At 38.2% G+C, this 12,807-nt stretch overlaps 1 protein-coding gene across 1 annotated transcript; it reads left to right on the top strand.

Moving 5' to 3' along the window:
• The first annotated feature begins 332 nt into the window (after positions 1–332).
• Positions 333–1,755, top strand: tsg (twisted gastrulation). The gene has a single exon (XM_067779152.1). It carries the CDS (start codon positions 494–496, stop codon positions 1,334–1,336), a length of 843 nt encoding a protein of 280 aa, XP_067635253.1. The 5' UTR covers positions 333–493; the 3' UTR covers positions 1,337–1,755.
• The last annotated feature ends 11,052 nt before the right edge of the window (positions 1,756–12,807 follow it).

The following is a 12,807-nucleotide window of genomic DNA, read 5'->3' as shown; positions in this document are numbered from 1 at the left end:
ACGGAAGCGGAACGCTGCCAACAGAGTTGCATTGTGCTTTTGACCTCATTAGGCATTCGATTAGCTACTAATGAAATAATAATAGATTCGAATTTTGTAGGGAAGATTGAGCTCAATAAGCGTCTTAATGTAGAAAATTGCCTTTATTATTCAATAAGCCGTCTGTGTGAAAATAGTATTACATTAAATAAGCAAGTTGGAGTAAATGTGGGTGCCACCAGTCCCGAAATCTCTAATCCCGATATCAGCCGCTCATCACTAGTCATTAGTGAGCGTTTGAGCTCGGAGTAGTTGTATACTTGTACAATAAATAGAGTTTAGTTTGTTGCCGATCCTATACTGAATACAACGTAGAAGCGCGTTTTTGTACGCGTAAAAACTCGTTTTTCTTAACCATTGGCGGATTGTTGTTTTTCTCGTTTTTTTATTGTTTGGTTTTGACTTGTGATTTTGTGTGGAATTTGTTATCATATATAACAAAAACAGTAACAACATGTGCGAATCACAATGGTTATGCGCAGCTACAAAACTTTTATTAATTTTATTAGCTTTTAGCTGTCAGGGCGCAACTGCCGGTGATGCCAGCCCTGAAGGTTGTAATGAATATGTTTGTGGTTCGATCGTTTCGAAATGTCTACTCACACAGAGCTGCCAATGTAAATTGAATAATGCAACTTGTTTACAAGAATGTCTACATTGTTTGGGCGATCTATATGCAGAATGTTGCAGTTGTTTGAAAATGTGTCCGAAAGTGAAAAGTCCACTAAATGCTGCTGCACCAAGATCACAATTTGGTGTCTTTGAAGGCTTACCTGAATTATTTGAAACACTCACCGAAGATGATGACAATTGGACTGTGATGCGATTTCAAATGCGTTCAAGCTTGAGGCGACATTATGGCGCCGGTTTTGGTGTTAGTCTCGCTGGTGCGGGAAGTGATGTTGGTGGTGGTGGTGGTGGCGGTGGTGATGCTATTGATCGTCAAGCGTCACAACAAAAATTTCAAACATCAGCAATCGCAGCAGCTGCAGCAGCGACGGGTTCAACGACGTCTACATCAGCGGCGGCAGGTGCGCATGCCAATTGCACCGTTCTCTATTTGAATGAATGCACCACATATCATAAATGTGCACAAGATTGTGAAAATATGGGTGCAAATAGTTATCGTTGGTTCCATGATGGATGCTGTGAATGCGTAGGGGCGAACTGTGTGAGTTTTGGTCTCAACGAAAGTCATTGCTCGGCGTGCCCAGAGGATGAAGAAGATGGTGCTGGTGAAGATTATGAGGATGAGTCGCAGTGGACATTTGGCGAAGAGGAAAACAATTATAATTAAATTCAATACACTTGACTAATTGCAAAACTAAGCAAAAACTTAAAATGAATTTTAATATAGTTAACTTTTAAAAAGTGATAAACAATATATAGCTATATGTATGTAAACTAACAAATAGAGTCTTGAGAGTAAGAGAGAGAGAGAGAGAGAGAGAAAAGAGCGAGTCAAATGTCGTGTAGGGGCTAATTGAAATTTATTTAAGAAGTATGTATGTAATTTACTAATAATAATTTACTTCGCTTATATATGTATACATAGATATGTTTGTATGTATGTTGATAGTGTGCAAAGTGTTATTTAATAATAAATGGTTTACTTAACAGTTTTATTTAAATGTAGTGCCATTAATTTCCATTTCATAAATGTGTGTTTGTAACTTTTGCTAACAAAATAAATATAGATTTATTATAAGTAGTAAAGAGTTGTCTCTTTCATTTACTTAAACCTGGTATACTTATGTAGAGATGTATCTGAGTATAGTGTGAGTAAAAGTTTTGATACATAACAGGGGGAACTCATTTAACCTTATAAATGCCTTATAAAGTGTGTAAACGTATAAATTTATCTAGTGCGGAAACGAACTGTCAAATTTTGTATTAAAAACATTTACACAATTTGTATGAATTTATGCGCACATTTCATGGTGTAAAAACTCAAAGAAATGCAACCTTGCAGACATAACAGCCGTCATTTTTATCAGAAATCTCCAACATCAGCAAGTCATTTACACGAATATCTTAGTGAAGACGTTTTAGTTTTAATTTTTCACTAAATCTTGGCTTTTTAAATTTATATAATAATCACAATTTTTTTTTGGCAATAATACAGATGATCGACAATAAAGTTTATCATGAATATTACTAGGTGCGTTCATATAACAGCGTGTGTAAATGGATATAATTTTACAACTTATAAATTTATATGCTTTAATGAGCCCGCCTAATAAGATTGTTTCTAAAACGCGGGAACATTTAAAATAAACAAATTTATGTGAGAGAAATTTCAAAATTTAAATTAAGCTGTAATAAATATTAACCGTGTTTTTTTTATAAGCGTACACGTTTACGTTTGCGCGTAAAAAAAACGCTTATCCTCCCTTGGATAATGCTTAGGAGTCCCATCAAGCGGCAGTGGTTAAATAATAGGTCCGACACATAAGCAGTTTTTCATATAGATGAGTTTAACACATGCTTATGCATTATGAGTAGATTGCACGTATTTTTATGGAGAACGGTAGAATGAGCGACACTGGCGCCATCTGATATTGAAAAGTAGCCAACTCCCCAATTTTGTTCCAAGCAAATCATAAGAAGAAGAATTTGACATTTGCTTTGGCTAAGGGTGTTGGAATTATTTTTCCCACTGGTTGGTAAATTTTCTAACATTTTTCCCAAATAAAACTGCAATATAACAATCGAATACGACACCAAATATGTTAGCAAGTATTTTTTTGTATAGGGAGAATGTTTACAACAGTGCTTCGCGACATTTTGTATGTGAATGGGCAAGGCGTAATAAGCTGCAATTGCCAAGTCTGAAGTTCCTTCATATTTACAAACGCAACATCTTGGTTGATTGTGGCGATGTTATTGGAATGCATAAGCTTGTGCTAAACGCACCTATATGAAAAATATCATTGTACCGCGGCCTTAATTAGCTACAGAATATGGTGTGCCTAAAATCAGAGACACAACCCTCTGGTGGCCATAATGTTTAAGATATAGCTGAATCAGTTGCGATGAATAGTGGATACGCACCATTTTAAGAGGTGATACATAGAATTAGTGTAGATGTGAAACATAGTCATATATTTCAGTTACATAGGAGTATAATGCGTATTAAAATATAGTAGTACAAATTGTATGCGCAGCAATTTCAGAGGTGTATTTAAAGTTTGACGCTTAGCGGTGCATATAAAGTTTAAGCGTATACGTCTATAGATGTAAAAAACACAGCTATTGTTTAAAAAACACGCAAATATGGTGCCGTTTTAGTATCTACAATCCACTTAGATATTTGATGTTGACAGCACTATAGCATATAGATTCTTCGTATCTCCGCTATTAAGCACAACTCTTTTTGCAGCGAGTTATTAAGCACTGCCGTAAGTCTTCAATAATTGCCGCTAAATGGGTCTAACTCTACTTTGCGCTTAGCCTAGAGAGTTAAAAACAAGCATACATACAAGTGAAGAAAATATAATCGTGTTAAAAATAGGGAATGACGTATTAGAAAAGTAGCACAAATTATTAAATGTTCTAACATTCCTACAACATACACGAAAAATATTGGGTGTCCCTATCATAAGGAGTGTTGGTATAAAAAAGCAACAAGAATTTTCCAGCAAAATATGTTCCAAGAATTTCTATGTATCTAATCTTTTTCACTGCTATATGACTGTGAGTTTTTACGCGAACTCAAAAAGAAACAAGTAAGGAAGGCTAAGTTCGGGTGTAACCGAACATTACATACTCAGCTGAGAGCTTTGGAGACAAAATAAGGGAAAATCACCATGTAGGAAAATGAACCAAGGGTAACCCCGGAATGTGTTTGTATGACATGGGTATCAAATGGAAGGTATTAAAGAGTATTTTAAAAGGGAGTGGGCCATAGTTCTATAGGTGAACACCATTTCGGGATATCGCCATAAAGGTGGACCAGGGTTAATTCTAGAATCTGTTTGTACGATATGGGTATCAAATAAAAGGTGTTAATGAATATTCTAAAAGGGAGCGGGCCTTGGTTCTATAGGTGGACGCCTTTTCGAGATATCGCCATAAAGGTGGACCTTGGGTGCCTCCAGAATGTGTTTGTATGATATGGGTATCAAATTGAAGGTATTAATGAGGGTTTTAAAAGGGTGTGGGCCTTAGTTCCATAGGTGGACGCCTTTTCGTGATATCGCCACAAAGGTGGACCAGGGGTGATTCTAGAATGTTTTTGTATGATATGGGTATCAAATTAAAGTTATCGCAATTCTCTATAAATCGGTGTGAACCTCTTGTTTTGCCAGAAGACGTTTACCATTCTTCTCTTGAGATAACTTACGAAATCTTAAGCAACGCAGTCGGCTGCACTAACAAAACACGTGTCTCTACCAGGTGCTTTTATTTTTCCAAAACTAATTTTAACAATTTAAATAAAGTGCTTTATGAGATAACGTGGCCTCGATATAAAGAGGATGTAGAGCAAAATGTTTTACATTTTAATAAAACCATATATACTTTATTTGAAAAACATGTGCCCAAACGCACATGCTCGTACATTGAACCAGTGCAAGCCTGGTTTACCAAAGAGCTAAAAGCTTTAAAAAATAAGAAATCACGTTTATTCAAATTATATAAAAGAACCGGTTTCCATTCTGATTATGCACAGTGTGCTATTTTCCGTCATAAGCTTTTGAACTTAATAAAAAGTGTTACAACCTTACATATGTAAAATTAAAAGAAACATTATTTGCAACCCCAAGTCTTTTTATGATTTCGTAAATTCTATACGCAGAACTAACGGGTTTCCTTCTGCCATGGAGTTTAGAAATAGCATTTCCAGCGACAATGAAGAGATTGCAAATTTCTTCACTCAATTCTTTCACTCTAATTACTCTGCTGTGGTTGATTCATTACCTACAAATTATCCATATGAGCTCCATTCTAGTAACTCAATATATGCTCCACATTTGTTACCTGAAGATGTTCTATTACATCTAAAGACCCTAAAAGAATCCTTCAAATATGGTCCCGATTTGATCCCAACATGTTTTCTTTAAAAATGTGCGGAATACATTTACCAGCCCCTTACTGATCTGTTTAACCTCTCTTTAAAAAATGGCATTTTCCCGACGGCTTGGAAGGAATCTTTTCTTATCCCACTCCATAAAAAAGGAAGCAAGTCGGCTATTGCAAACTATCGTGGAATAGCAAAGCTCTCCGCTATCCCTAAGCTTTTCGAAGCAATCGTTACTAATCACCTTACATTATAGACTTCTACATTGCTAGATAGTTCTCAGCATGGCTTTTGTAGATCCAAATCGACCACAACCAAGTTGCTTGAATTTATAACTCACGTCTTTAATGGGTTTAGAAACAATCATCATACCGACGTTATATACATTGATTTCAGCAAAGCATTCGACAAAGTACGCCACTTATTACTTGTTTATAAACTCGAATTGCTTGGCTTTCAACCTGGCCTAACTCGCTGGATCTCCTCCTATCTTTGCGGTAGAACTCAAAGAGTCATTTTTAAAAACATTTGTTCGAATGTCATCGATGTTCCCTCCGGTGTGCCTCAGGGCAGCCATCTCGGTCCTATTCTGTTTTTGCTCTTTATAAACGATATTTCCACAACTATAAAATATTATAAAATTTTAACGTATGCCGACGACGTAAATCTTTTCAAGTCATACGCGCCGGTTGAAGAACGTTCTCTACTCCAGGCGAATTTAAATTGTTTAGTTACTTGGTGTAATGCGAATTTTATGCCGGTCATCATAGAAAAATGTTGCGGTCTTCTCAAATTGTAGCTTAAATACCTGGAAAGGAACAGAACCATCAAAGGATGGTGCTTTTACCTTTGGATTACTCGCTGAAACTGCTGGGCGATTAAGTTGCAATTCCTGTATACGACCTCTCAAAGCATCCACCTCTGCCTCAAATATTTCTTCAAACTGCATTATTTTTGTATCTTGTGCCTCCAGCTTCGATGATACCCTTATCTCCTGCGCCTCCAGCTGCGGGGATATGCGGGCCTCCTGTGCCTTCAATTGCTCAACCAACTGAGATGCCATATATGTCTTCTGTTCTTCCAGTTGAGATGACATTTGCAACGACATTTCTGAAATACGCGTTTCTTGTGCTTCAATCTTGGATGTTATTTCAGCTGACATTTCTGCAATACATGCCTCCTGTGACTCCATCTTGGATGCCATATATGTCTTCTGCGATTCCAGTTCAGATGACATTTCGGTTGATCTTTGTGACGACATTTGCTTCAACAGTGCTAGTATCGCGTTAGTGTCAACACTTGCGAATGGATTCGGAGTCTCTATCTACTCTTCCATTTTGGTCCCTGGCTCTTCCACATCAGGATAAAAGACATACTCGTCCACATCAATTCCTTGTGACTCCATTACCTCTCGTAGCCGTGCTTGAAGTTCGATCTTATTGCCGGTTGTATTCAATCCACGGTTCTCCGACTCCTTTTTCAGTTGCTGGATCTTTAATTCACTCAATTTTGCCATGTTCAAGTTGTATTCAAAATCTTCGAAATTTATTCAACAATTCCTCTTCTGACACCGATTGTAACGAATATACTGGAATTCCTCTTATTTGCAACCGTTCACTAACGTTCGAATCACTAAACTGTTGAATAAATAACTCCACTAATCAATAATGCAAAATGGCCTTTATTAAAAAACTTCACTTATATTTCGCAACTGGTAGCTTGCTTAATTCAAACTGATTGTTGTGGTCCTACTGTTGCTGCCTTTTATACTCTGTGATTTCTCGTTCGCATACTTTTGGGTGCATCCAGAATTTACTTAGTTACTGCTATAAAATTATAACTACAGATGCACGTGTATAGCTTCTCATATGCGCGTGTATATGTGAGTAACACTTCCACAGATAATTGCCTACTTTTGGGAGCATCTCAGATAAGATAGATGCATGTGTTTGTGCGTCTCTTCTCCGCTGCTCGTATGGACATATGGGTAGACATAATGATTGATTTGTTGATGTGCATACGCGTCACTGCTTAGCATCGGCTTAGAGATGATAGTACCCCTTAGTGTTGCTTGTGTTCGTCACACTATATTTCTCAGCTGATAAGTTTCTCTGTAGCTGAGCGGATTTAGATCTCGGCGCTTGAGCCACTGCCTCTCAAAGACTCAGTAACAAAAAAGTATTAATGAGGGTTTTAAAAGGGAGCGGCCCTTGGTTGTATATGTGAAGGCGTTTTCGAGATATCGACCAAAATGTGGGCCAGGGTGACTCAGAATACCATCTGTCGGGTACCGCTAATTCATTTATATATGCAATACCACGAACAATATTCCTTCCATGATTCCAAGGGCTTTTGATTTCGCCCTGCAGAACTTTTTCATTTTCTTCTACTTAATATGGTACCCATTTTACAAAGTTTTTTCTAAAGTTATATTTTGCATCAAAAAAAACAATCTAATCGCAATGTTTCATCCCATTTTTCGTATTAGGTATAGAATTATGGCATTTTTTTTAATTTTTTTGAAATTTTCGATATCGATAAAGTGGCCCATTTTTAATAAAAAGATAAAGTGAGTTCAGATAAATACGTGAACTAAGTTTAGTAAAGATATGTCGATTTTTGGCCAAGTTATTGTGTTAACGGCCGAGCGGAAGGACAGACGGTCGACTGTGTATAAAAACTGGGCGTGGCTTCAACCGATTTCACCCATTTTCACAGAAAACAGTTATCGTCATAGAAGCTGTGCCAAATTTCACAAGGATTGGTGAATTTTTGTTCGACTTATGGCATTCAAAGTATTCTAGATAAATTAACACACATACAGTAATAGGGGTAACGATCCTGCCAAATTTCATCATGATATCTTCAACGACTGCCAAATTACAGCTTGCTTGCTTGCAAATTACCTCCTATTAAAAGTGGGCGGTACCATGCCCATTGTCCAAAATTTTACTAATTTCATCGCTTTATTCGTCTTTGGTAATGAATTATCCTACTTTTCGGTTTGTCGAAATTTTCGATATCGAAAAAGTGGGCGTGGTTATAGTCCGATTTCGTTCATTTTAAATAGCTACCTGAGATGAGTACCCAGAACTTACATACCAAATTTCATTAAGATATCTCAAAATTTACTCAAGTTATCATGTTCACGAACAGACAGGCGGAGGACGGACGGACATGGCTAAATGAATTTCTTTTTTCGCCCAGATCATTTTGATATATAGAAGTCTGTATCTATCTCGATTAGTTTATGCCGTTACGGGGTACCGTTTTGCGAACAAAATTAACATACTCTGAGAGCTCTGCTCAGCTAAGTATAAAAAAAACGTCACGTTTTACTGCCATCTCATTGCCTCGGCTGCATATAAAACAATTGAAAAACCAACGCGTTTCGGTCACACATATTGTTTGTCGAGTAGGTAGGTACTTTGTTAGAGATATTTTAAATATATAACAATTATGGCGTTTTCTTTTGTGAAAATAATGTCATTCTGTTGTTTATTATCTGCTCGATCAGACTTAGGTGGAGGGCAGTGTTACGAATATTAGCAACACTAAGGGGTACTGTCATCTCTAAGCCGATGCTAAGAGTGACTTGTATCAACATCCATAAATCAATCATTATGTATCTACATAAACGAATCAATCATTATGTCTACACATATGTACGTACACGCAGCGGAGAAGCAACACACAAACACATGCACTTATCTTATCTGAGTATGCAATTGTAATTGTGGAAGTGTCGCTCACAAATACACGCGCACATGAGAGCTACACACGTGCATCTGTAGTTATAATTATGTACCAGTAACTAAGTAAATTCTGGAAGCGCCTAGAAGATGCAACGAGGAAATCACACAGTATTAAAGCAGCAGTAGTAGAGGCGCGATAATCAGTTTCGATTAAGCACGCTATCTGTCGAGGAATAGAAGTGTTATTTTGAAAGTACTTGAATAAAGGCCATTTTGCATTAATAAATATTGGAGTTATTTATTCAACAGTTTAGTGATTCGAACTTAGCAGAAGGTTGCAAATAAGGGGATTTGCAGTAAATACGTTACAATTCGTGTCAGAAGTGGGATTATTGAATAAATTCAAGAGGACAACAAGGACATGGAAAAGTTAAGTGAATTGAAGATCCAGCAAATGAAGAAGGAGTTGGAGAGCCCTTTATTGAATACAACCGGCATTAAACTAGAACTTCAGGAACGACTACGACAGGCAATGGAATTAGAAGGAATTGACGTGGAAGAGTATCAGACAACAAAATTGGAGGAGAAATATGAAACACCGCAGACAATGGCGAACACATACCTGAACATGATATTGGCTGCAATATCTGCACAAACATCGACAGTAGCATCAATGTTGTCGCAATTGGCATCCCAACTAGAAGCGCAAGAGGCACGTATAACCGAAATGTCATCACAAATATGTTATCACAGCTGGAAGAACAAAAGACATATATGGCAACTCAACTGGAAGAACAAGAGACACGCATAAAAATACAACTAGAAGCACAAGAGGCGCGTATATCATCAAAACTCGAAGCGCGCATGGACGAAAAAATAATGCAGTTTGAAGAAAAATTCTAGGCAGAGGTGGATGCTTTGAGAGGACGTATCGAGCAGTTGCAACTAAATCGCCTAGCAGTTTCAACGAGTAATCCAAAGGTAAAAACACCATCCTTTGACGGTTCTGTTCCTTTCCAGGTCTTTAAGCTACAATTTGAGAAGACCGCAACAGTGAACAACTGGAATGCTGAAGATAAAGTTGCTGCACTGTTCATGGCATTGAAAGGGCCTGCAGCTGAGATTTTACAAACCATTCCAGATGGCGAAATGGCGAACGGAACTGTTATGAAGCATTGATGGGCGCTCTAGAGAGACGATACGAAACTGAGCATAGGAGACATATATACAAAATGGAGTTACTGAACCGCTTCCAGAGGCCTGGTGAAACATTGCAAGAGTTTGCGTCGGATTTTGAAAGGCTGTCACATTTAGCGAATGCGCACGCACCCGTGGAATACACTGAAAGCGTAAAGATTCAGAGCTTTATAAATGACATACGGGACGTCGAAACAAAGCGAGCTTCATACGCAAACCCAAAGCCAACATTCGCAGAAACGGTTTCACAAGTTCTGATTCAGGAAACAGCGTCGCTTCTGTGTAAGCCAGTTTTCAAAGCACGCCGTGTGGAAGTAGAAAGGCCAGAGTTGGTAGACGCAATATTGGAGGCGCTGAAAGAATCTTAAAATCGGAGTGAGAGAGTTATCAAATGCTGGAAGCCCGGTCACATTGCACGTCATTGCACTCTTGTTCCTAGTGGGTGCAACAGCATGAGTGGTTTTAATAACAAGGCTGGAGGGGATGAGTAAGAGCGAGTAAGATGTAGAGATCGAGAGCTTTCTCCAGCTATTGAATGTCCTGTGATATCTGGGTCGCAAATTGGAAAGAAATCAAGCAGTCTTACCGCCAGAGGGAATGTCGATGGCAAGGAGCGTGTACTGACTGTAGATATGGGCGCATCTGATTCCTTAATCCGATCTGACTTGGCGAACAGGAGAATAAAACCGCTACCTGGAGCAAGGTTGCGTACGGTCACAGGCAAGTATAACCAAGTCCGGGGAGAAGTGATATGTGAAGTTTTAATTGGGAAGGTCATGGTTCCACACAAATTTATTGTGGCAGAGATTGTTGATGAAGTCATATTGGGCGTGGAATTCTTGGTTGACCATGACATCAAGATCGATATGCAGAGAAGGGTGATGCGTTGTGAGAGGTGTGCCACTTAACTTCAATTTGGAAAAAGGGTTCATTAGTAAGCGAGTGCTGGTGGAGGAGATTCGACAGAGACCACGAAAGTCAAGGAAAGTAGATCGAGCAAAAGTTGATGGAACAAATGGGCCAAACAAATCAAAACCAAAGGTACCTGTGAGGAAACACTGGTATTGAAAAGCCTTAACGGACGTACTAAAACGAAGGAAAGAATTTCGCAGAAAGAATGCAAGGGTGGTTTCAAGCTAGGGCACCCTACTGGTGTGAAGCGTCGGAACGATACTGATTATGCAAAGCAAATCCGTCAAGCGCAAGCTCTACGAAGTATGTCTTTGGCCAAACAACATAGTGTGAGGGAACGAACCAGGGTAATGAGTAGTACGATGAAACACAGGTACGATGAGAACAATAATTCGGAAGGTTTCTTGGCGGGAGATTTGGTACTGTTATACAACCCTCACCGGCGGAAAGGGGTTCCATCCAAATTTCGGTGCAGTTGGGAAGGCCCGTACAAAGTTGTGAAGAAGATCAGTGATACCATCTACCGCATATAAACCAGGAAGTAGAAGAGTGGTACAATTGGAGATGCTAGCGGCGTTTAGATCGAGAGATTTGTCTGATCGGGACGATCAGACTTAGGTGGAGGGCAGTGTTACGAATATTAGCAACACTAAGGGGTACTGTCATCTCTAAGCCGATGCTAAGAGTGACTTGTATGAACATCCATAAATCAATCATTATGTATCTACATAAACGAATATATCATTATGTCTACACATATGTACGTACACGCAGCGGAGAAGCAACGCACAAACACATGCAGATATCTTATCTGAGATGCTCCCAAAAATATGTAATTGTAATTGTGGAAGTGTCGTTCACAAATACACGCTCACATGGGAGCTACACACGTGCATCTGTAGTTATAATTATGTACCAGTAACTAAGTAAATTCTGGAAGCGCCTAGAAGATGCAACGAGGAAATCACACAGTATAAAAGCAGCAAAAGTAGAGGCGCGATAATCAGTTTCGATTAAGCACCCTATCTGTCGAGGAATAGAAGTGTTATTTTGAAAGTACTTGAATAAAGGCCATTTTGCATTAATAAATATTGCAGTTATTTATTCAACAGTTTAGTGATTCGAACTTAGCAGAAGATTGCAAATAAGAGGATTTGCAGTAAATACGTTACAATATATATAATTATAGTAAACAATGCTCGTAAGTCGGTGTACTCCTTTCTCAAAATATTTCCCTTTGAATGAGAAAATGGGCACCATTAGCTATAAACTCAGCCATTATGCAGAGCGCTAGGTGACCTATGTAGTTCAACTGAAAGAAATCGAGAGTGCAACATGAGGGTAACATCACATTCAATGGGTAGGGTTCAATAAGTCTTAAGAAAGCCACTGTGCTAACAAAACATCATCGTGCTGCCTTTATTGAAGTCGGTTCATCGAGTTATAATTCACCAAAAGGAGGCAGAATCAAGTCAAATTCGAAATTTACTATAGCTTTCGATTTTCTTTGCACATTTGCGAGCAGCAACGGGTACTCGAACACGTGATTTACGATCCGTAACGGAAATCCATATTTTTAATTCTTGCATAGGTGATTCGAACTAATGACATAGTATGAAGACTGGGGACTACGCATACTCATTAGATCTATAATTTATTATAATCTTTACAAATGATTTGACGGATTCAGATTTATCATTTGAGTGAAATTGGTTTTCCATTCGTGATCGTATAACGCGATCGGGCCCTGTTTAGCGCTTAATATTCGAAAATTGTCGAACTTCAACTCAAGTGTGTTGAGTTTTTTGAGTAGTTCGAGTAATTTCTTTATTTATCTTTTTTCCACAGCTTATATTTAAGCTAAAAAAAAACTATTTATAAATAGTACAGATCATTGGAAACTCAAAAGAAAAATTAGTGGTCGACTGATTCGTGCGGTTTGTG

Source organism: Eurosta solidaginis, chromosome 4 (assembly GCF_040869045.1).
Source record: "Eurosta solidaginis isolate ZX-2024a chromosome 4, ASM4086904v1, whole genome shotgun sequence".
Taxonomy (NCBI): Eukaryota; Metazoa; Arthropoda; class Insecta; order Diptera; family Tephritidae; genus Eurosta; species Eurosta solidaginis.
Note: the sequence above shows the minus strand (reverse complement) of the source record. Positions and strands in the feature narration are given on the sequence as shown.